The following is a 25,407-nucleotide window of genomic DNA, read 5'->3' as shown; positions in this document are numbered from 1 at the left end:
ATCTAAGTCAAAGTTATTAATTTTTTTTCCTCTTAATCATCACTTTGCACTTAGTAGACGGCCCCTACACTCAGTCATCGCCTGCTGTGTAAAGAGTTCACCGTGAACTGATCAGTTTACAGGATGGCTTGTACTGATTAGGTTGTAGCTTACAGTTAAACAGACTGTGGTTGAAAAGACTTTATCTATTTTTCTCTGCTGAGTTACGGTCTGAGATGAACAAATCAGAAAAAGTATTTGTCAGCACAAGCTACTCTACATTAGTTTATCTGATAACAAGGCTGTAGATGTTTGCCAATCAAATGAAGGTCACACTGCCTCTTCAAATAGGCTATACAAATATTTTTTTCTTTGTAACTGATGTTCTGTAAATATAGTATGGTGCTTGGTGGTATGGCATTGTAGTCTTAGTTTTGTTTAGAAAATTATCCATAATAGAAAGATCTTAATCTATGTTTTTTTTTTTTACAAGACTCAAAAATCGTCTGAAATGATCCAAAGTTGAATAGATTTTTCCTGAGATGCTTGAATTGCATTGTCCTTGAATTGTTCTACTTTTTTTGTAGATTATTGCCAATTTCAATCAACTTATCTTTAACATTAACCAAGTGTCTTGTAGCAGTGCTGTTCAATGTTTTGATCTACTAAAGAGAAGAAACAGAAAAACCTGCCGAGAATTGCACAGGGGAAGAGAAATTGTAAGCTGATTCACAATATTTCAAGATCCTTTTCCACATTTCTTTCTAAGAAAATCAACACAGCACAGCCACAGTACATGAGGAGCAGCCAAGGAAAACTGATCCACAATGCTGTGAATACTCAAAGCAAAGACAGAAAACTCAAACTGATCTTCAGAGAAATCTGAAGCCACCTCAGATCTTCATCAGCGTCTGCTCTCCTGTCCCGTGGCTCTCGCTTCTTTGTGCCCGTATATGGTTACAATGAACATTTGAGGAATAATTTGGTGTGTCTCTCTTGTGTCTTGCTCGTTGAAATGAAAACCAGCTGATGTGAAAGGCATGCAACTTAAAGATGACATCATCACTCCTGATCAATCTCTCCCGCTCTCACTTTCTCTTTCAGAGTATTTCAGGGTGATTGTTTATTCTCGATGTCACTCATCAGGAGAGACACCACGCCTCGGGGGAAACTTTAGCCAGCTTACACTCAACGTGTGTGCTTGTGTACACACAATGTGTGTTTTCAGACTTGGGCTGAAAATGCAAAATGGAAAACCGAGCTGAAGGAAAGCAGAATAACTGCTCTGCTTTCATAATCAAGTCGGAGTGCAAATCTGAATTTTTCACCATCTCTGATGATTTTATTCAAGGCGGGTATCACAGTCCTCCAATCAAGAGAAGCATCAGCATGTTCCCAACCGTTAAGCGTCCCCTTTCAATGTGAAGGCCATCTTTTTACGGGTTTGTCTGAAAAAGTTATTCATGGCACTCGGGAGTCAAGCCATTAAACTTCTCTGCATAGTTTGCTGATTGGTATCAAAGCCTCTCAAGTGATCTCATCCTGACTTCAGTGGTGCAGTGAAAGTTGTTGTGTTAGATGTAGACTGACTGGGCGAGGACACAGTGATGACTCATAGTCTTTTAATGCGAAATAAGAAGAACTTTCAGAAAGCTCTCTCTGCATATTTAGCTAAACATGGGGATGTTTGATTAGACGTGAACCTGAGATAACTAGCTGATTAATTAAGACATTTCTTTTGAGTACTGTTCCTAAAATGCAGTTTCGGTATGTAAGGGTTTGTTGCCGTCTTTCTCTTTTCTAAGTTGAATTTTTTCAAGGTAGTTTTTTATTCATCAATTAATTAATTTTTTTGCTTTTTTAAAGAGGGAGTTTACGCTTTGAAAAAAAATACATTTGTCTCACACTGGTGTTTTGGAAAATCCCTTCAGCCTTTGTGTTAAACGCTTCATTTTAGTTATTGTCTCTTTAAAGCTCCTGGCTTGACAAACCCGTTCTCTCTGATTGGGCAGAGCTTTCTGATGGAGGACCGCCCCTTTAGTGTGTCATAAACCTATTAGAGTATCCTCATCATTTCAGATGAATTTCACATAAACATGTAGCGGTTTGATAATCTGACATCCAGCATGTTTATAATACGGGAAAGCATGATACCCCCTCTTTAAACATTTATCCTTTTGTTAGGATGTATTCAGACTTACCAACCTATGTTTATCTTCTGATAGAAAGAAAAAGTACTCTCACCTCATTGAACCGTGCCACCAAGTCCTCCACAGCGTTGCTTTGCTGTGCGCTCTGGGTGGGCATGGTTGGCACTGACAGCGAGGCCTTGAGGTTTGGGTGACGTTTGCTTTGACACTCGGGGCTGCCCAGATCTCGAGTGAGGAAACAGAGGTAGTCCAAAGGAAAGACCTGCAGAGTGGAAGCAACAGATGAGTTTTCTTTTGACTTTTGTCTTTCTGTTCTTTTTTTATTCATTTTTAAGTCATAATGTAACTACCAAATTTGACTCAGTGTAGCATATGATTTTTTTTCTCGGAAAACCTTTCTAGAATTTAAATAGCCATTGTTGCCAAATGAAACCATAGTTTTCCTGTCTTTCTCACAACTCTAAACTTTAAAAAAAACTTTCTGTATCTGATGTGTTTGTGATCCTGAAAGTTTTGCTGACCCGTTTGTAGAGCTGCTGCTCCTGCTCGGTGAGGATACAGGCGATCTCTTCGGGAAACTGAACAAGGTGGCGCACATCTGCCAGCTCCTTACTGATCCCACTGACGCTGGGAGGAAGAGAGCTGTTGCTGCTCATACTGTTGGCCAGCTGACGCTCTGATTGGAGGACAAAGACAGCAAAAAAAATCATGAAAATCATACTTTATCTCATATAGACTAGACTTTACCTTCTGTTTGCTGTGAACGAAAAAAGGAAGAAAAAGAAGCATTGTTTCACTAGTGTAGAAGGACAGCAGAGACTGACGTTTCTGAGACACTTAGAGGAGAGATTAAATCTTAGACACGGTTTACTCCAATGTTTCCCTCCCACCATAAAAGTTTGAAGCTTCAAAGAAATGTCTCTTTTCCCAGATTAACCCTAATGTCTCAAGTCTTCTGAACCATCAATCCCTGTGCACCACAAACTTTTGCCCCGACTTCACCTCAACCTGCAGCCAAGAGAAGTCTGCACACTTCAGCTTCTACAAGTAAACAGCATTGATCATCTGCCAGTTCCTGTGTTTGGATTTGAGTCAGGTCAATTAGTCAGACTGCTTACACACAAACAAACCTGTCCTCATCTCTGCTTACAGAGGACTAATGCACAGTTTCTACCCCCGGTGCTGAAGCTGCCAGGCAGACATACTGTGCATTGTTGGGATGAATGGGCACTTTTTCACTGCAGGACGTTTTTCTGGAACCATTTCAGATACTTTGCAGTAGATAAACTGACATTTAGGGTGCAAACGTGTAGAAAACCTACTTTTACTTACTGCTCAACAGTCTCTTTCCCCTTTGTCTTAGAGGGAATCTTCAAGAGCTACATTTAAAAAAAGCTAAAGGTGCTGACTGGTCACGACACTGAGGCAGGAAGCTCTGCACAGATTGAGCAGTTTTAACAAAAGAGTTACTTTTTCCTCCTTTAGTCAGCATTTCATCTTTACTTTCTTCCACAGGAGTCTGTTCGGTGCGTAAAACAAGTGAGTTATGTGATGTTTACAATTTAAAGAAGGCAAGGAGATGTCTAATAACCTGAGTTAATGCCAGGAATTAGACAGACTCGCTCTGGTTTATGTAAACTGTCATTGTCCTGGAAATCTGCGCACCTCCTTTTGCAAGCACACACACATAGCGTATGCATACACGTATGCACGCACACACTTAAATGATGTCCTTGGTAACCATTGAGATGTTCAGGAGGTCGCCATGACAACAGCGGTAACTGCTCTGTAGGAAAAAATTGCCTATTTGCACAGTTTGATTGGTGGATGCGGTGTGTGTGTGTTTGCATGAGTGTGCATGTGTTTGCGTGGCATGGAAGATAAACTGTAATTAAAATACAGATGAAAATGTTAAAGCAGTTCCAAGAAAAAAGAAAACAATAGAGAGGATTAATCTGAAAGAATGAGAAAGAGAGTGAAGGATGAAATAGGAAAAAAGATGTTTGTACAAAGGAAAGATAAGAGGAGAAATGTTCACAACAGCAAAAAAAAGGAGAAAGGAAAGACGAGGGATGAGAGAAGAGAAGAGAAGAGAGATAAGGTTGAGAGAAATAGAGAGGTAAGTAGGACAAGTGGAAATTTTGTAGTTTAGACTACGCAGCAGGTGTGAGGTCTCTATCACACTCAGTGAGACAGCATAATCCATTAAATCCTTAAACGTCCAACAGAGAGACGGGATCGAGATTAGGAGTGATAGTTCATTAAAGAGTCAGAGGCAAAACAATTTGACAAAGAAAGGAGTGGAGGGATAGCTTCACACGCCATGTAAGGCAAGAGGTAAAGATGTAGAAACAGCTGCAACTTACAAAACAATCAGGAGGAATAAAAAAATGTGTTTTGTAACATTTTTCATCCATTAACTCTTCTCTTAAATTCACTTTTACAAACTTAAAACAGCCACATTATTCAATCACATTTAAACAGCAATAGAAATATCTAAAACATACTTTTTTTGTTTATTAAAAGATCATATTTACTGGAACAAATAACCTGCATCTCCCCATCCCTTCCCAGGATGTGTTTCAGCCTTCTGAAGTGGAAATAAAGACGCTCTAAAATGAGTGATATGAATTTCATGACCTCGATCATTCATTTATTCACTCCTTAAACGGGGAAACACACAGGCAGCCAAGGCTGAGACAAAAAGCTCTTAAGAGATTCAAAAGAATTTATTAAAGTGCATTAATGCACGAAAGGGAAACTGTAACCATAGCAGTTGCTACTGACGAGGACGACAACACAGAGCAATCAGACTCAGGGGAATCAAGGTTTTTTGTTTGTTTCTTTAAAAGCATCAGAAAAATGTGCACTCTGAAAACTTAAGTCTAAGAAAGTTTTTCTCTTATGTCCAGCAAACTTGTCTTGTTAGACTTAATATGAGCCACAGTCACCTAAAAGTCCAGATTAATGCATAATTCAAGATATATATATATATATATCAAAAGACAAAAACGACATCTCTACCTGGCATCATTTTTGTCTTTTAAAATCTTGCAACAAGACATTTTTATTTTACATTTGTCAGGTAAATATGGCTCAAAATAAGTGTAAAAGGCCTTTTTTATTTGGAGTCAGACATTCAAACTTGGAACAGTTTTTGCTGCGTGTCTTTTTGGTGATTTCTTATGAGTGAAGCTCAAACTGTCGCCTGCAAAGCTTCACACAAACTGCACAATAATCAGAACAGACAACAGAAAGCTGTGATTAATAAACACTGAGACTGAAATCTTGGGTTACTGTGAGAAGTGTTTCTAATAAAAACTGTTTGGAGCCCGTGAGATGAAGCCCGCTGACCCGTTACAGAGTGTAAACACAGCAGTGTGAGAAACACTGGTGAGCAATACTGAGCCAGGGAGAGGGGTCGAATATGAACCAGGACTAACTGACCATGAAGCTCCTGTGATTTAAATGAAGAGGTTTACTCATCAGGAACAGAGGCCCTGGAAGTGTTCATGTGTGTGTGTGTGTGTGTGTGTGTGTGTGTGTGTGTGTGTGTGTGTGTGTGTGTGTGTAACAGATTCCTTTCAGAGTGTGCTCGAGGATGAGGTTAGATTGACTGGACATCCTTTTTAACTGTTTCATGACATTTCTGCATTAAAAAATAGAACACCGTTAAGAGGAGCAGGAAACACAAATGCGTGGGCTTCTATGCGTGTGTGTGTGAGGGATGTTTAAGTGTGTCACATATGATGCTTTACAAAAATGAACTATCTGTTAATTTCTTTCTCTAACGTCAAATTATCCACTGGCTTTGCAGGCCATAAATAAGGACAAGTGGTGATTTTTTGAATATGTAAAAAAAAATGTTCAGAATACAAAAACAAACAGTTCATGTGACTATTGCATCATCCGAAAAATGTAGTTTTTCACATGTTTTCACCAGAGCCTGGTAAGGATGGGTACTGTATTAGTTACTTTTATAGGTACCGACCAGATTCTGTGAAAAGTACCGATTCACATAAATTCAAATGGTGCCATATTTAGGTACCTAAACACATCCTTGTAAAAGTAGGTGATTCTCGATGCTGGACATGAACTCAACATTATAAGGATATGTAGTAAAGCATAAATATGTTAAACTGAAAAAAATAGATTTTATTAAACAAATTAATATTTATTACCACACAAACACACACACAAGTACCAAAAACTGGTACTGTTGAGTACCAGTACCGATTGCCAGGTACTGGGCATTGGTTCCATATCTTTTCAAGTGTGAAAGGTACCCATCCCTAGGCCCTGGTTACTTTGTTATGGAACTACTAGACAGTAGCTGTAGCACAACTGAAAGCTGTTTGCAGTTTAAATAACAAATAAAATACTTGTAATGACATAGTAAGGGACGATAACTAGAGAAAAGGACTGCTAGTTACTAGTTCTGCAGTACCAAAGAGCTCTGAGAGGAGCGTCAGTAAACAAAAATTTAAGTTAACAGCAAAAAAAAATATACATATATTCAACACATGCATCAAAACCTCAGGTCTCTATCTACAAGCTTCTTATTGAGCTCTTTCAATTCAGACTTTTGCAATATTTTTTTATATTGTATATAGTGGTGAGAATATCAAACTTTTTGTTTGTGGCTTTGCATAATTGTGCAATCAGAAACCTTCATGGCATGATCTGACTCCTTCCTGTGGTTTTCTGTGTCACCTGCCACACCTCTAATGACGTCCACGTAAGTTTACCTTAGTTGTTACAACAGCTTCACCCGTCATCACACAGCAGATTAAACAGGCCTGGGAGATGAGTCTGACAGATACAGTGGCACATCTAACAAAACACACTAAAGTAAATGTCACAAAAATTATGGATATAAATTCAGCAGCGTGATACAGAATGAAGCTTCAATTATTTTAAGTCAACAAACTGTACAACTGTCTCTTTGCCATCACGATCTGGGAACTTGTGACTGGAAAATCAATAAGAGTGTAGACCAAAGGAGAGGAGCCTTGAAAACAGACCCTGCCATCTTTCAGTGCACACCTACTGCGCAGCACGTTTGGAGCTGATGACAACTTCCCAGCTGGAGTATGTGGGGCATAAAAACAGGTGCAGCACAAACAGCCTGAGTCAGGGGGCTGTCAACAAACCAGCTCTTAAATACTTAAGATTTGGGAAATTTCCTTCAAACAAACTTGTTTTGCATTTTCCATGTGAGTTTTCCCCATTTTGACTGAGCTCTTCCCCACTTTAACTGATAAACTGATAAACAAATGTTAACAAATATACCTCCAAATGTCCCCCTTCTGACATTTTTTGGGCACTAAAATCAAAACCTGCAGTCAAACAGCAGGAACAACAGAAAGTTCCCTTTTGCACAAATCAACAATATTAAGACCTCTCATTGTGTAGAAAATAGCTAGCCACAGAAAAAACATCTCCACATCATTGCTCTCAAGAGCCATGTAAGCACTTGCACATAAAATCAGCAAAACGAGCTAACACACGTGAAGCTGAAAACATAAACACACGAAAAGACTTAACTCGATACACAGATAAAGAGATACACACCAAGCGACGAAGTAATAAACATTGATCAGTCTGACTGCTGAAAGCACAGAGTTATCGCAGGGAGTTTCCCTCTTGGATCAGATGTGAGCACTGCATGCACACAGAAGCATTTGCAGATATAAATACAACATTTAGGGCCTTTCAGTCGTTCCAGCACGGAGATAAGATGTTCAAAACATATCGAGTTAAAAAGCTCCTGGACAAGAGTTAAGTCCAGTTAACGTAAATCTGAAGATTCAGCAGTTTTTAAAGCAACATCAAATCCAAAATGTTGTCTTCAACCACTAATCTTTAAATGAGGCCAATTTAATCAGCACTACAGTAATGTTACAGCATGAGTTCAGTGTCTCTGTGCAACGTCACACTGACTTGACTCACATCTCCAAATCAGATGAAACTCACAGCTCATTTTATTTTTCACTGTACCGTGTGTTGCTGTAACCTGAGAGTCTAAACATACACACAGTTCTGCGTGGCATTCGTTCTCAGGGTCAATTCAATGTGAAGCCACCCAGAGACCCTGAAATTCTTCACTGTCAATCTGTCAGGTCACAGGTATGGAGGGGGCACAGTGCACAACACAGGCATTTTTTTAAGTGCTGGGTCATTCTTCACATGTTTCACTAAAGCATTAAAGTTTCCTTAAAGTTAAGAGGGAATATTACCACTCAATGCGGTTCATAAGGCTTCTCTTGGGTTTCTATCATTTATTTGTGTGAAATAAGTTTTAAAACGCGGTAATAAATGCAATAGTGAAATTTCATAAGCAAAGAATGCAAGAGAAAGTCACTGTTAGGTATCTACTTCTCTAGTTTACAGAAACAATATACAGTATGGCCTTTACATGACGTTACATTACAATGCATTTTGTAATGATATGATACAATATGTTTCATGATGTTGGCTATGTTATTCTATGTTGCAATAAAATATGAAACACTACTAAATGACAGAATACATAACAATACAATAGAACATGATATAGTATGGTACTTCACATAATATGTTACGGTACATTACGACACATCAAAATACAAAACAGTGTGTTATGATACTATGTGTTTCGATACTATATGTTACGATATATGTTACAATATTATATGTTACGATACTATATGTTATGATACTATATGTTGCAATATAGAACCTTTCGATATGCTAAGATACAGTCCGTTATGGTACAGTGTGTTACAATACAGTGCGTTACGATATAGTACGTTACAATACGGTACGTTACAAAACCATATGTTACAATACTGTATGTTAAGATACAGTTAGTTAAGATACTGTACGTTACGATACGGTACATTATGATACAGTATGTTACAATACTGTATGTTATGATAAAGAATGTTACGATTTATTACATGTTATAGGTAAGATATGATTTTATACAGTACGGTATGATACAATACAGTATGTTACATTAAAATGTAATGTGCAAAATATGATACCACAAGATACAGTGTGATATGTAATGATATAATACAAAAGGATGCTTGTGTTAAGCAGACATAAAAACACTGGATTTAAATTTGACTGAAACATAGAGAAATCCAAAGACTATCACTGAAACAATAAGCCCCCCTTGGGAAAAGGAAAACAGTTATGAGAATTTCAAATGATTTGTAATTAAACCTGTCAGTCGTAATAGAAATAATGAAACTTCAAGATGACCCTTCTAAATTCATACCATCATTTTGACTATACTGTACAGTTCTATGTTGTATTTGTTATCATATCAAGATTAACCATGACCATGTTACCTCACAGAAAAATACTAATTTATGATGAACAAAGTACCTTGGATTCAACATATGTTTACCCTGACATCACACTTTGTGCCCAGCACACAGCCCATTCATCTGCAACACTATTTTGCAGACTAAAAACTTTTTTGTAGTAGATAAGCATGATACAAATATCAAACGGTGTTTTTACATCATACACAACGGATCATTTTTACCCCAACAACAGTCACACTGTAACTCACTTTTGCTCTACTCACTGATCAGCTTGTAGTCCACTCTGTGCGAATGCTTCATGGTCGCTTGATACAGCTGGCTGCTCCACTTCCACACTGACAGCTCAGTGACCGAGGCACACTCGTCCACATTTGAGTCCTTCAAGTCCTGTCTCAGCTGCAGCTGCTCTCTCTCTCTGGCTCCACGCCGTAACTCTGCCTGTTTCCTTTTCTCCTTCACCTGGCTCCTCTCCCTTTCCTTATCAGCAAACAATCCTTGCTCTCTCCCCTGGCCATTTTAATGGCACTTTCTCTCTCTCTCTCTCTCTCTTTCTCTCTTCTTCAGTATCCCGCCCACTCTTTACTGACACCATACATAGTTCTCAGCCATGCGCTACAGTTAGACCAGCAGCCAGTCCAGGCCAATGCACGAACATGCACTCATAACTCACACGCTTATGTAGACAAACTACAGAGACAAGTGAGTCTGCAAGCAGATCTGCCTCTGGTTATCCTGTCCACTCTACAGGATCACCTGGAGTCTTTCAAATTTTGTAGATTTAGAAGAATAGAGAAGGTTTCTGACATTGATCCATTCCAATTTTGTCACTTCATTTGCAGAAAAAAAAACGTACAAAACAATCAACTAAAATGCTGCACAGTAAAAATAAAACACTAACTACTGGTCCTATGCTAGCTTTGTCTTTTTTGTCATTATTTTGAAATGAATGTCCTTTTTGGGAGACTTATTGGTCATCAAATGTGTTATGTTTTCAGATCTACTGTTTCACACTTGCAACAGAACAGAGAGCATGGGAGGCCAGTGTCCACACACTTACATCAGTATCTATACAATTACTAGCTGATACCATGGACTGACTGTTTATAAATGAAGTTTAAAAGACCAGACATTACTACGAGTCAGGAATTTGTGACTGCAATATTTCATATCAGTTTGAAATATTTTGTTTAAGGATGTAGGATGTGTCCTTTTGTGTTTTGTGTGTGTGGAAGTGAAAAAAGAATGCGAACAAGAATATGTCATGAGAAATGTCACTGATGCATTACCCAATTTGAACCCTGGCTGTTATCTGTCACAGCAACAGCAAGACACATTGTTCAGCTGTTATCACAAACAAAACATTATCTTAAGTTTCACTTTCTATAACCCATGTTTGTATAGTCCATGCTGAAGTGTTTTTATGTTTTAAAAAAAATCTGAAGGGTATTTTGTAGAGACTTCCCTCCAATGTGATTCTCCACCACATCTGCTGCTTCAGGTCTTTAAAACTTGGAGGTAGCACGATGAACAATGATGAAAGAGAGGAGGCGACTGAGATAAACAAAGAAAGAAAGAAAGAAAGAAAAAAAGAAAGAAAGAAAGAAAGAAAGAAAGAAAGAAAGAAAGAAAGAAAGAAAGAAAGAAAGAAAGAAAGAAAGAAAGAAAGAAATTCACCAATTTCCAAGCTTGAAGGATGGCTGCCGTTTACTGAACCGCCTGCTTCCTTTTCAGCAGTACAGTAAATTGTGTTACAAAGGAAACGGGGTCAGGAAGAGCACTCACACCACTCCTATTTGTGGTTAAATGAATAAGACTGAATCCCAGCGGTCTTCAGAAGACTTTTTTTCATTGTACTTAAATAACTCAATCAGTGTGTACTTTGGCAGCAAAAGAGGCAAGAAAGACTAAAAAAATGAGACATCTGTGAGAGGAGTGAAACAGACGCCAACGACCCTCAGCATCAGTCTGAAATAACTGCTTCATGATGTTCACATGTGCAACTAGAAAAATAGAAAAAAGTGAAAAAGTCTGTTCATTTATTCACTCATAGCTTCGGTTGGAGCTCCTTTAACTTTTTATTACAGCGTCAGTGTTGTCATAGAGGCAGTCAGCCAACGGCGTAGCTCATGTGTTGTTGTTTAGCTGATCTGTGTTTTAGGGTTAAGTGTTTCTCATCTTCCTCTTGACAAACATCTCACAGATTCTCCACGGGGGTTCAGGCCAGGCTAGCAGGCTGGCAAATGAAGCACAGTCGTATAATGGTCAGCAAACTATGCAGGCGAAGTTTTGGCGCTGTGGGCAGGAGCCAAGTCCTGCTGGGAAAGGAAATCTGCATCTCTATTAGGCTCGTCAGCAGATGGGAGCATAAAGTGCCCTTGAACTTCCCAGTAAACAGCTGAGTGGCTGTGGACTTGTTAATATTCAATGGATCAACTGTAGCTGATGACAGGGACCCAAAATCATGACAGATTACAGAAATTTTACGCTACATTTTAAGCACCTTGGATCGAGGCCTCTCTGCTCTTCTTTCATAAACCTGTCACAGTCCCACATTTCCTTCATAATATTTCCTGACTGATATCAGACAAGAAACATCTCTCTCACACATTTGAGCCCTTTATATCCTCAGAGCTCAACCTCATTCTTTACACCAGCACCCTTGACCCATCATTGGTCACAGTTGAGCTGTTTTCCCAACACTAATATTTATCTCACGACACGTTTGTTATGAAAGTAAACTGACACCAATGAAGACCTGACATCAACCAGCTCAACCTGTTACACATCATATCTTTCAAACATCTGACATCCCCTCACCAGCTACCACATCTTATGATTACTTTTACAAAAGTCATCACATACACCAGAGGATCCCAAAGCTAAATGTGCTTTGCGGTCACTATGGTGGTTGTGGCCTGAGGAGGAAGTCCTAAAACATTCCACCTCCCGACTCTCTGTTCAAACTCCAAGAACACTCTGAGGTGGCCAGGCGATTATTCCCGTAATCCTTAAAAGCATTTGGGCCAGAGGCAGTGTAAGAGAGTGTTAAGTTGTACTTGAAGGCCCAGTTCTGCTAGCACAACACTGAATCTAGAATTAATACCTTATTAGGATAGAAATAAGATGATGATACTACAAGAACACAATGTTCACAAAGGAAACCCAACACCAGGTGATTTTCGTAACTTTGACCCGCAAATGCATTAATAAAGGTTAATTAAGTGGTAATTCCAGTATCTGTAGCTTTTAATCAAGTGTTCCTTTAACCTTTCCTCTGTAGCTTGTTAAAGAAGAGTCACAACTTTGAAGAAAAGCAATATACAACATAAATATGTTTTCTTTCCTACAGCAGGTATATGGAGGAGAATAAAGGCAAAAAGAAGATGGGATGTATAGAGAGCAGAGAGCACAAAGGCTTTTCTATGGAGGTGACATGAAGATGACCCTTAACACAACAGGAGAAATAAACCTTTGATTTCTGGAGGAGGTGGACCACTTCAGCAGACAGAGGACGTGTGGTGTGGGTCTCACATAAATGATCAGAGGTGTGTGTTTTAAAGTGCATAACACACTTTGATTTCAAGCTGCATCTAAAAGTGAAACATTGTGTTGAAAATCAGGGCACAAGCTAAGCAAAACCGTAAAAGGGGTTTACATAGTCATAGATATGATTTTGGGGCATCAACATTATAACAGACCCATACCCTTTAGAGGGACAGTTCAGTTTCTTATTTTGCTTATTTTATTTTTTTGTTTGTATTTTTTCATTAACATGGGTTTGCATTAGTCAAAGGTAAGGCCATGTCCACATGTGGCCAGGTATCTGGAAAACCGCATATATTTCAATACGTTTACGCCTGTTATCCACATGAAACCACAGTTTTATGTCACTAAAACAGTTGTTTTTTTGTTTTTTTTAGAACTCAGGCCAAAGTGAAGATTTTGGAAAACTCTGGTTTCATGGTTTTGTGAAGACGCTGGTAAACTGAGTTTTCGCTTCTAAAACGTCACAGCATAATGTAATGACGGGGGGCTCATTCAAATTTGCTTGCACTGGCTTTACGTCTGAAAAAACACTGACAAATATGGGTTTGGCATGCCTTGAGCTGCAGTTATTGGCAAATTTGCTTGGAAGGAAGTTTTTGAAAACAAATGGGGAGGGGGTTATTAATTTTTGAAAATGCCCCGCTATTTGTGGACAAGGCCTTGCTGTATCACCCAAATGAGATGCAGGTGTACAAGCTTCAAAAGCCACAATCCACTGATTCACATTGTAAGACCCGTTTCACTTTTTAGGGCAGTGCAGAATAAAAAAAAGGAATAGAGAAATCTTATTTGTAAAATACACAGTCGATTGGACCCTATCTGCAATCTAGTTTCAAATCTGGTCAGCCACTTTCTCCACAAAGGAGTCAAGGTAACAGACATCCCTTGTGGGTAACACACTACGCTATTTTGGGGGTCTCGCAGGTGAAAAAGTTTGGAAACCCATAGCTGCTATTTCAATTTCTTTGGTGCAGGAGACACAGAATAAAAGCTTTTTGTCTATGTCTCCTCTGTCGCCTTCTCTGACTTTGTTAGCGTAACAACAGATAAACAACTTGGAAATAGGTGCATTGCTGCAGGTCCCTTTGTGTTACAGGCTGAGTTCAAGCAGCTACAGGTTGTTAACTAGTCATCCCTCACTGCTGCTACAAGACAGAAACTTGTCAACAATGCAGACGACCATCCTGCATTCTAGGGCAATGGGCAACTGGGTGATAAACGTGGAAACCACCAGAAGTATTAATTTAGAAACAAGCAATGACACGTGCCACACTTTGCAATAACTAGCATGAACTCAGACATGTTGTGTTTCTGAAGCTTTGTGTCAATTTCAAACAGAATGTTGTGAATAAAATTGATACTCATACCCTCTAGTTAAAACAATCTGCTACCTTAGGAGGAATGTTCATTTGAAATTGAATTATCATAAGAGGCTTTGTTACTGATGCCTGAGTGAATAAAGGCCGGTTGTTAAGCTGGATCATCAAAGAAAGCAACAACACCTTAAAAGGCAAAAGAGCAAAAGTTGTACCAGTACACTAAAGATGACAAAGTTGGAACTCACTTTCCTTTTCATTCATCATTAAATGTCTTTATCACAGAGTTCAAAAACAGCTAATTTGACTCTTTTGTGTACAAAACAAGACCAAACTTCATGAACTAAATCCCCAGAATACCCCTCTGTGATCAGCTCTAGAGACATCATTGCAGAGGACATCAGAAGACGTGAAACAGACCACTCCTTACAAACACGAGAAATGATCTGGATCCCCTCCTTATGGGTTAATGCTGTTGTGTAATATCTGGGTAGTTTTGGCTCTAGGTTACAGAGACGAAGACAGGGAGTCTCTCTGGTTGCTCCGTGTGTGTGCGTGTGTGTGTGAGACTATGAAACCAGAGTCCTGCCAAGACTTCTGAGCTGCTATGTGTGCGCGTGTCTGGCTCTATTCTGTTTCCTGCAACACCCATTAGGACAGAACAAGGTGTCATGTTAAAGATATGTGCTCTATGTGTGCGTGTGTGTGTGTGCAAGAGAGACAGAGGGAAAATGAAAGAAACAGAGAGAATAGTTTTGAGCCTCACAGTCTAAAACAGTTTCGAGAAAGTGACGTTTAGAAACATTTAAGTATATTACATATATTTTTTTCTTTTATTTGTACTGTGAAAAACTGTATGTGTGTGAGAGTGTGTGTATGTGTGTGTGTGTGAGTGAGTCTCCTTGATCTTGACGGAGACAGCCTGTCCCCTGGCTCTCTGCCTGTGGAAATGAATGTCAGGATCAGCTTACACTGAAGTCATATGTAACATCATTGTAGTGATGGTGGACCGACAGTTACCAGCTGAGCCAATGAAAAACCACCTGATTGGTCGGATTATGAAGTCATACTGAGAGAAAGAGAGAAGGGGAGTTGACACCCTTTATGTCATTGGCTCATTTAGAAAATCAGTTTAGAGATTAATCTTTTAAGTCTTAAAATTCTGTTTTGTCTGTTTCATGGCTGAGTACTGTATGTGAGAGAGCGGCGTAAAAAGAAGAATGGGGTTGAGAAAGAGATTAACAAAGAGAGTGAAAAGATCGTCCAAGGACAGTGGCGGAAATAAAAAGAAGAGTAAAAAAGGAAAGGGTAACCGCTGAGATCAACTACAGACGTGCTCCTGCCGACCCATAACCCGCTGCGGATAAGGAACCATGTGGGAAAGGAGCAGAGAGTGAGGGAGGACAGTGAGGCAGTAAATCACAGGGGAACAGTGAGAACCTCTTCTTCTCAGATTCAAACAGACTCCAGCCCAAAACCTCTGTTTGGCTTGTTTTAATACCCCTCTGCATTGAAGGAGATTATCATGTAAAGCTGCTGGTTTCATCTCATGAGTTATGTTGAATTGTTGGAAAAACAGGTTTTACAAAAAGACACACAAAGTGAGACGGTTTAGGTAAACATTAAAAGCATCTTACATATCAAAAACAAACCTAGCCTTCATCATAACACTCACCTTTCAGCACAGCGTGTCCGTTGGGGCCTTGAGGCAGAGGGTAGGGCAGAGTGGCGCGGGCACCGAGAGCGGCCGTGGCCTCTAGCAGAGCTCCTGTCAGCAGAGAACACGCCGACGTCCTCTGGTCACAGGCACGATAGAGCCTAGGTATTCAGACAGCTGGTCAGTGGGTAAACATTTCATATAAAGCTTGGCGAAACAAACAGTTACATGCAGAATATTTAAATAAACTGTGGTATCTGGTCACACTGACCAAAGAAGTTAAATAAAAACAGCTCTTGTTTGCATGTCAGGGAAAGTTCACCCATAGAGTTTCTCAGTATACTAAAGGGTTTTATAACCCAACTATGTTTACATTTTTACTGTGACTGATTGAATTCTGAAACTTCAACACTTTTCCACAAAATTTCTCCTCTGCCTGTTGACACTGTGGTGAAATCAGTTTACACATAGTTTCTATCGTAGGCTTGTCTTGAGAGCCTGGGAATAATGATGTGAGAGCATTTTTATGAAGGAATGAGTCTGCTTTACTCATCAAACTCACCCCTATGTGAAATAAAAACACACATCATGGACTTTAGGTAAGGTACAAGGTAAGGGCACATTGTTATAGTAGAAAAAAAAGGGATCTGTTTTCACATTTTTTGCATAAGACCTCAGAGGTGACTTAAGCATAACAATGGTAACATTGCCATCAGGTTGATTTAGGGAACCCAGCACATTGGTAGACTAATTTCAGCTGTTTAATTTGTTTTCAGATTGGCTGATTAACTGGTTTCTTGCACTACTATTTTATGGAATCCTAAGTTTGGGGACCCCTGGTTTAGAAGACATTAAGATAACAAGTTTTGCCTTATCAAAAGGCACAGCTGACCTGACTGACAGGTGGACACTGGGGATGGGCATTTTAAGCAAAACAGCCATTTGATATTCACTAGCAACTATTCAAAAGTTATTCAAAGACACCCCTTTCATTGTGTCGCTTTTTTGCCGTAGTTAAGTTAAATATGATCTGGTTTGGACCCGCTTCGTTTTATTTTGATAGTCTTTGGGCATTTTAGATGGTATCCGTTAGGGGTGGGCAACATATATTGTGTAGGATATCCAAAATGTTGCTTTAATGATGTGCAATTTTACATTATCATTATTACTGTTTCAAAGAAAATAAACAGACAGTGCATAAATGGCAAAGTAGAGGTGCTTGAAAGTCCTCATTTGGTGAATGTTTGCCTCAGGAGCCAATCAGCAGACAGGGTTCAGTCACAGACAGTGACTCAGTGGAAACCAAAACATGACATTGTCAGACATGGAGGAAACATGCAGGAGTCTCCCATCCCAGCGGATGATTTCATAGCGAGACGTTGGTCCACATCCCTCACCTGGAAATGGTTTTGAGCAAGTGTTGCATCTTCACAGACAAAGTGTTGGGAGATGTTTCTTCGGGCTCTCTGTCTGCTATATGGAATGAGCTTGTCTGTGTGTGTAAATGCGCGCGCATGTTTGTGTGTCTGTGAATGCGTTGGAGCAAGACTTCACTATGCGCGAAGCAGCGTGAGAAACGTGAACGTGGCAAAGTACAAATGACATCCTGTCACATAAATTAGATTAATTACATAAAGCTATTTAGACTGTCAAATTAAAATAGATAAGCAAGAACTGTTTTTTCTGAAATGCTGTGTCCATCCATAGTTGTCCTCTTAGTAGGCAAGTAGTTTTACAGTATATTTTGTTCAATACAGTCAGAATATCATTATTGTTTTGTTTTTGTTTTTTTTGTGAAATTTCCACATAACAGCTCTGGTATCCTACATAAAAGTGCAATCTGCCGCAGACAGGACAAAGCGATTATCGCTTGTCACATGAATTGAATAGTTTATGTGACGATCGCTTGTCACACAAACTGTTCATTTTTTTCATGTTAATGACTATTTGAAAATTTTAAATCATTGCCCATCCCTAGTGGGCATGCTGTGGATGTTACCAAGGAAGCCCACCTCAACCCTGTTTCTTTCCCTCACACTACCTCAACCAAAGTTAGGTTGAGTCCAGGTGAAAGGCTTCAAAACACCACTCTAGAAACAGAAGAGTGACATCATAGAGACTACATCCAAGTATTATAAAGTCTAATGACCCATCTTCCCACATCATGGTGCTGTTTTTAACCCCAGTAGAAGAACGATACTATAGACATAATAAATACAGACCTTGGTGGATAAGGAGGGTGAGAACTCCAGGGATACAGATCCAGACTCTCTAAGGAGGTACTTCTGGTGTATGGTGACTTCCTGTGACACACACATCCAGGGTGAGATAGCAGGAGCTTTTTGGAGGGATGGATCAGGTTCAGTTCTTCTCGGTCCAGCACATGCTTGGCGACCTGTTGAAGAAGTAATCGACAGATAATCACTCATATGCAAAATGCAACTAAAGCTCCCAGAGATGGAATCCAGACAGTCAGCATGAAGGTAAACCAGAGAGAAAGGCTTTTAGAGACCAAGGGAGGAAAAAAGAGACATCACTGAAGAGTCAAACACTTTGACCCTAAAGAAAAGCCTCCTCCTCTTGCTGTCACACTCTTCTCGGAAACAGAATCTCCCTGATATAGGAGGACACACTTCTCAAAAACGATTGACTTGCTCTGTGGCCTTGGGTGAACTTGCTTTGTGAGCTCCTCTGGCACGACTTCCAGAGAAAAGCCATTACGGAAACATTTTGTGGCACTGTAAGTGGGCACTAATGCTTTTAAGCTGGGTTGAATTTTGCAAAACAGGACAAAATCAATAATGTTTACATAGGGTAATAAAAATACTGCAAGTTTATCTATTGCGGTGCCAGGAAAGACGTACTCAAAGACCATCAATCTCTCACTTTGTGGGTCTTTTTTTGTATTAAATATGTGAAGCAGTGCTGCACTGTTTGTTCTAAACACCAAGTAGCAGTAGCGAATTATAAACACACACAACAATTGGCCAACTAGATGCCTAAGTGGGACGGGTTTCCTGCGTGGGATGTGGGCCTTGCCGTTGTCAGATCTGAGCCCATCCCGAGAGACATGAGACATACCAGCCTGCACGCTCAGAGAGAAGAGGCAGGCAAAGAGAGGCTGAGACAAACACAAAGTCAATTTTTTTTTCTCCCTGCAACAGAGCAATTATGAGACACAAATCTCACTGACCTGCATTCCAGCAACAAACTTGCTGCTAGAAGCCAACATGTATGGCCACATAATGAGAGTACAGAAACAGTAAGTGGGCAAATAGCGTGTTTCTTTGTTTTTTCCCCTTTTCTTATCTAGAGAATTCACTGGCAAAAGATGCTGGAGATTAAATGTCTTTGCAGAGCAGCTTCAAGTGGCATTTTAAAATTTTAGTTAGAACATCTTCTGTTCAGACGGTCTTTTTTTGTAAATAGAGTTAAAACCGAGAACATGACCCAAAAATTTGGAGGTCACTGCAAGATTCATCTCATTTAAGAAAGCCACTAAATCCTGTTTAAACACTGAACAACTTTCCACAAGTTCTGTCCCTGAGAAATGTTTTGATTTTTGTTTTATTATTACTTATTATTCTTATTTCTATATACTCTGTTCTTGATTTAATCTTTTTCTCTCTGAAAAGCCCTTATAAGGATGACTGTTGTAAAGACCATTTGCTGTAAACAGGTCAGAGCATAGACGTGTCACTAAACTTGATTCCATCAAATGCAATATCACAAGTTTCTACCATATTTCATAAGCTCCCCATAGCACTCCAAATACATTATTCAAAGGTTTATGTGTTTGTTTGCATCAGGTTATGGAGCATGTTTCCTGACTGTATAAAACACAAAAAAAATTTCTCTGTGATGTCACCCATTGGTTTTTACAGAGACCTTTCTAAACCTAACAATGGCACACTCCATGGTGGAAGCCCAACTTGGTGCAAAACTCTCACCTTTTGTATTGTTTCATGAAATCCCCACTGCTTCAGTGTCAAACAAAACACTTGTGACTAAATATGGAGCCCAATGGGAATCTCTGCTTCTAAAATATACCTAAACTGCATAGTCTAGAAGCTGTGTTTGTATGCACCTCAGCATTGGTTTCTTTTTTTTTTTTAACTCTGGTTTCTGCTTGGGGTAAGTTTTTACTTCATTGAAACAACTTGTCATTGCATAAACAGTAAGGAAAACGCCGAGCTGACATTTCTTTAAAGTCATTTTTTCTTAAATGTGACAACAAATAACCAAGTATTTCCCTTACCAAGTTCAAATCTACTTCTTTACTGATCTGTGTTTTTTTCTTTTTCTTTCATAGAAGAAATACTGCAGACAGCATGTGAAGGTTAAAAATGATGCTCATTTAACTTCAACATGCCGATGAAAAGTCTGAAAGTGGTGACTGATGATGCTGTGTGTAAATAAGTGTGTGTCCATAAGGGTGTGACACTGACTTCAAAGGTGGGAATGTGGTGCTGCATTTGACGGACACAAGGCAGCTGTCTTCACACATACGCACACAAACAAACTCATCTTCAAGTTTCAGGCTAACCAGTGGAAACGCTTCTTCACTGTCACTACAATGAGCAAAGAATGAACAATTCTGCTACTGACAAAAAAAAATTATTTATAGCACATGTTTATATAAAAAGAACATACATGAGAGAGAATATGGGAAAAACAAGTTTGTCTTCCTTTGAGTGTCAGGTTTCATAGAGGTCCAGAGACAACCCAGAAATAAATAAGGGGAGAGTGGAAATGTACAGCTGTTGAATGGAAAACTCTTACAATAAAGGCAAAGGTGAGCGTATTGAGAGATGAGGGGGATGAAGTACTTGTAATTGTTAACATACATTAAAGGGAAATAAATAATAACAATCCATAAAATTATTATGACTTTGATCTAGGTCCATTAATCAAATGTCTTCCTGATAAACGACCACACTCATTAGACACAGAGCAGGGCGCAAGCTGTTTTGTTACCAACCACACATGTCTCATGTTACACTGTGTGTGATAAGCTAACAGTTTAAACCCAGTGATGGTAAATAATCACTGCTGAAGGCAGCTGCACTGATTACTTCTGATGATGGATGGTTACAGTAACTGCCAAAAAAGATATATGATGGATTTTTTACAGTTAGCCTGTTTAGTGGTCAGGGCTAACATATTCATTTTGCAGTCTTTTACATCTCATTAATTACTTTGTTGAGTACAGTACAGTGCTAGTACTGTAGATATATGTTTTTGAAGTGAAAATTGAATTGTAATGATTCTGAAAGACATTTTGGATGGTAGTTTTGTTTGCTTGTTTTTTGTGTTAATGGCATCCTACTTGCCACAGGAGATTGCTGTCCCTGGCAGAAATCTCCATATCACGTTCAACACGGTAGCAAACAGACACAGTCCGGCAGGTAAACATAATGGATATTCTGCAGTTAAACAGCCAGATGCTGAACTTCGGAGCTGGTGGAGACCAAAACCAGAGACAACGAATCATACTGATATTTTCTCCCTAGCTGCTGAATGTTTTTTTAAGAAAGTAACAGCCACTAGAATTATGAAGCCCGTGCTTCAGGAGTGCTAAAAACTGCAGTTATGTCTTGGAACCCACTTGAGGCTAGCTGTGGCATGACAAAGCCGAGAAGACGATTATAACAGCACAATTAATCTTATCTACAGCCTGGTTAAAAACAGTTATGGTCTTAGTTTCTTTAAGTAGTTATTTTCTAAGATATATTTAAAAGTTTTACCCATGAAAGGGCAGGAGGAGGGAGACCTGTAGCTCTCGGCAAAAAGGCAAAAGTTCTGCCTCTTTTTCTCATCCTTACTCAAACAGAGCTCTGTCCAGTTCAGCATTTCCAATATGGCTTCCATTAAAAATGGGCTACAAAACTCCTTCATCAGAAGCAAATGGGTGATGTCTAGTGCTGCACGATTTGGGGAAAAGGTGCGATTTGCGATTAGGTGGACAATATTGCGATTGCCATTGTGCTTGCGATTTAACAAAAAAAGTTGTGTCATAATGAGTCTACAGACTTGCTTGGTTATCATGGAGAAAAATCTGAATTGCATGTGCTGACATTGCGATTGCGATTGCGATAACCTCTTTTGCGATTACGTAATTGCATGTGCTGACATTGCGATTGCGATTGCGATAATCTTGCAGCCCTAGTGATGTCACAGAACCAATGTCCATATGCAGTATTGTAAAGTATACGGTTCCAAGCAAGAAAAAAAAAAAGATGATGATGTGTCAGGAATTTTCTAATTGACTTGTTTACCTTTTTTTTTTAAGTCTAAAACCAGAATGGTAAATAGAGCTGAAACCTAGAAGAAAGAGTGGGCAATGATATATAACATATGGACACTTCAGGGATCACTCCCTCTGTGTGATGGGCTGGGAATTTACCCCTGAGCTAAATGGGCACCTCGTGTCCATGTTTTTCAACAACTCCACTAATGTTTTCTAATGGTAATGCTTTTTGAAAGCAAGAGCAGGAACACCCAAGAGAAAACTGATGCGTTTGGGTTGTTACCTAGATAATCTTTCTAACATTCTTATGTTCGCATTTGTGGCAAAGTAAGATATCCAGTGTGGAAAAAAGGGACTTTCTTTTTGAATTTGTGATTCAGGTCTTGGAGTTTAGTTCTTGTAGACTTTGGAAGTAGTGTATGAAGATTTTCTACATTTTTCTTGTTTTTTTTCCCTCGAAGAAAATCCACAGTTATTACCCAGAGGAGCTCCATATCAGCAGAGACGGAATTTCATGAATTTATACTTCTCATGGCTGCGGAAGTTTTGTTTATTTAGTTTGAACTAAAAGAAAATTTTACAAGACTCCTGGGCCCTTCCACATCAAACTGAATTTCACAACAAATCCACAAATCACTGGTGTTTATGTATGCTAGCTTGAGTTTACATATTTACATATTACATATTACACACAATCAGTCCGCGTCACCAACCGTTATGAATGAGTTTCCTATCAAGTCCCATTAGCGCCCTGCTGGGTCATTTCTCTGCCTGGCAACAGCCATTCTAGGAAGGGATTAGCAAGTAGCACTGTGGGGCACTGTGTAGATCCACTGAACTTTGAGCTGGAATGCACACTTACAAACACACACACAGACTAAAATCCAGACATGCAAACACACTCTGACTCATACCTATGATGTTATGCACATCACGCCAGACACATACAGTATATTCCAGCATGCAGGACACAGGAGACGCTGAAGCTAGTTCCCTGAAACTCAACCTCCAAACTCCTCGACCTCTCTACTTTGATGTCTGCCCCTCATGCCACACACACACACACACACATTCCCAGTCCTGACACTCTCTCTTATTGACACTCACACTCCTCTTCAATTACATAGAATATTCTCCAGAACTTAAAGGCTGACGTTACGCGACCCAGTGCAGCCCAGCTGTCTGTGAAATGCTGTGATGGTGTGTGTATGTGTGTGTGTTGGCGGTGTCTTTAAATCTTCATTCCCAGTATAGAATGTTTCATTCGGTGAAGCCTTTGTGGAAAGTAAACACCAAATACTCACATGAGATTTGACATATAACTGAAGCAGTACTCTGCCACCCACAAACATTCTCTCCCACGGAGTCGACATTCAAGGACTAAAAACACAACGTTTCAACTGAATTCTACTTTTAGAAATATCATGGAGGGTGGGGATTAGCCCAGGTCACTGAGGGGTCGCTTTTAAAAGAGTTCTGTTATTCTAGTCTGTGGTGTCCAAACTGAGGTCGTCACAGAGACGTCAGACTTAACCCTAAATGAACTGAGCAAGCTAATTTTAGTCATTCAACACTTTATTTTGCTCTTTTAGTGTTTATTAGGCTGAAAACTAGTTTCTCTGCAAAACAGGATTTAATTTATTTGCTTGAAACAAAAAAGTAATAAACTTGGCATAAAACCGTAGGAAAAACTGTTTATTTCTCTTTTAAATGGTGACACATTTGTAAAGAACATACATTTGTGGGATGAGCAGCAGAGCTGAGCCTGTGAGTTGTGTGTACAAGAAAAATTTGCCAAATCTTCTCTAACAATAGAGTCAATTAGAGACAACCACCCTGTATCATGGAGTGTTTATCTGATTTTCCCTGATGTTTCACTGTATTGAACAAGAGTGTTTTAACTGTTTTATGTTTTTATACTCAAATTTGAGAATACTGGATTTCTCTGGTAAGTCTGAAATTTAGCAAAAATAACATACAACTTAAGCACAATTTTCTGTTGAGGAACATACATAAATCACTGTAGTTTGTCAATCAACATATAATAATGTGCCTTTTTGTGCTTTTTTTTTTTCATTTAACCTTTATTTAACCAGATTTAAAAAAAAACAAACAAACAAAAAAAACATTGAGAATTGGATCTCTCTCCAAGGGTGACCTGCCCAAGAGGTCTGCAGCATACATCATAATAAATAAATAAATAAATAAATAAATAGGTACAGTACAGTCTTTAAAAGAACGATTAAAACAACTGTTGCGAATAAATTAAAAATAAATTACAGAATAAAGTGTCAGAAGTGAGAGAAAATAACAAGTTCAGAAACACAGGCACTGGTCCATAGTTTCATGTTTTTCATTTTCATTTCAACACCTGGCAACGTGACTTTTCACTAAATCAGTTGCAAAAACAGCCTAAGACTGGTTCAGTAGGCTAAACACAACCCTAGAGAAGGCTGCTGCCCTGAATCAGCGGGATATCTAAGAACTTTTGGCATGCTGCAGATTTCGCTCTTTTCCACGTACTACACACAATTTTTCACTAAATCAGTCGCACTGTAAGTGTAGTAGGCAGTTTGGGAAACAGCCTTAGACTGGTTCAGAACGCTAAACACAACCCTGGGGAAGGCTGCTGACTTTACAGTTGTCCAGAAGACAGTCGTTGACACTCTCCAAAAGGAAAGGAAAGGAAGCCAAATCATTACATATTTCATTTTCCAGCAGAACATGGCACCTACCCACAATGCCAAAATTATCAAACACTGGTTAAATGACCATGATAATACTGTGCTATTCGGATTTGTCAAGAGGATGTTAAGAGACATTTATTTACCAGTCCTTTAAGTGAACATTTGGAGCAGAATATGCTTCTTTCTGAAAAACAAGTAACTTACTAGCAGCAGTTGGATTACAAAAATGTTTGTTTTGCTGAAAGCTGGTGGTAGTTCTAAAAGGGATTTTAACAAATGTTGTCACAAGTGGGAGAAAACAACAAGTTCAGAAACACAGGCACTGATCCATAGTTTCTTGGTTTTCATTTAGTATGGAATGGAAGGCTCTCAGAGAAATGAGTTTTTCAAAACAGCACATTTGAAAATTCATGAATAACAACAATAATCTTATGTCAGCACTGAAATAATTTTGATCAAAGAGCCTGCACATCCTGGTGGATTTACCATGACAGAAACACATG

General features: G+C 39.1%; 1 protein-coding gene across 2 annotated transcripts in view; it reads right to left on the bottom strand.

Annotated features, from left to right (window-relative positions):
* plce1 (phospholipase C, epsilon 1) overlaps nt 1–25,407 on the bottom strand; it is a 98,644-nt gene that overhangs the window by 32,399 nt on the left and 40,838 nt on the right. For both annotated transcript variants that reach the window (XM_074663465.1, XM_074663466.1), the window contains exons 6-9: nt 18,190–18,362; nt 15,986–16,128; nt 2,651–2,805; nt 2,224–2,391 (exon numbers count right to left, since the gene is read on the bottom strand). In XM_074663465.1, the coding sequence (XP_074519566.1) occupies nt 2,224–2,391; nt 2,651–2,805; nt 15,986–16,128; nt 18,190–18,362 (639 nt within the window). The remainder of the gene's footprint in view (nt 1–2,223; nt 2,392–2,650; nt 2,806–15,985; nt 16,129–18,189; nt 18,363–25,407) is intronic.

Source organism: Halichoeres trimaculatus, unplaced genomic scaffold (genome assembly GCF_033239565.1).
Source record: "Halichoeres trimaculatus isolate MK-OKI-2021-1 unplaced genomic scaffold, fHalTri1.1 fHalTri1_scaffold_23, whole genome shotgun sequence".
Classification (NCBI taxonomy): Eukaryota; Metazoa; Chordata; class Actinopteri; order Labriformes; family Labridae; genus Halichoeres; species Halichoeres trimaculatus.
This window is presented reverse-complemented; position numbering and strand designations above follow the sequence as displayed.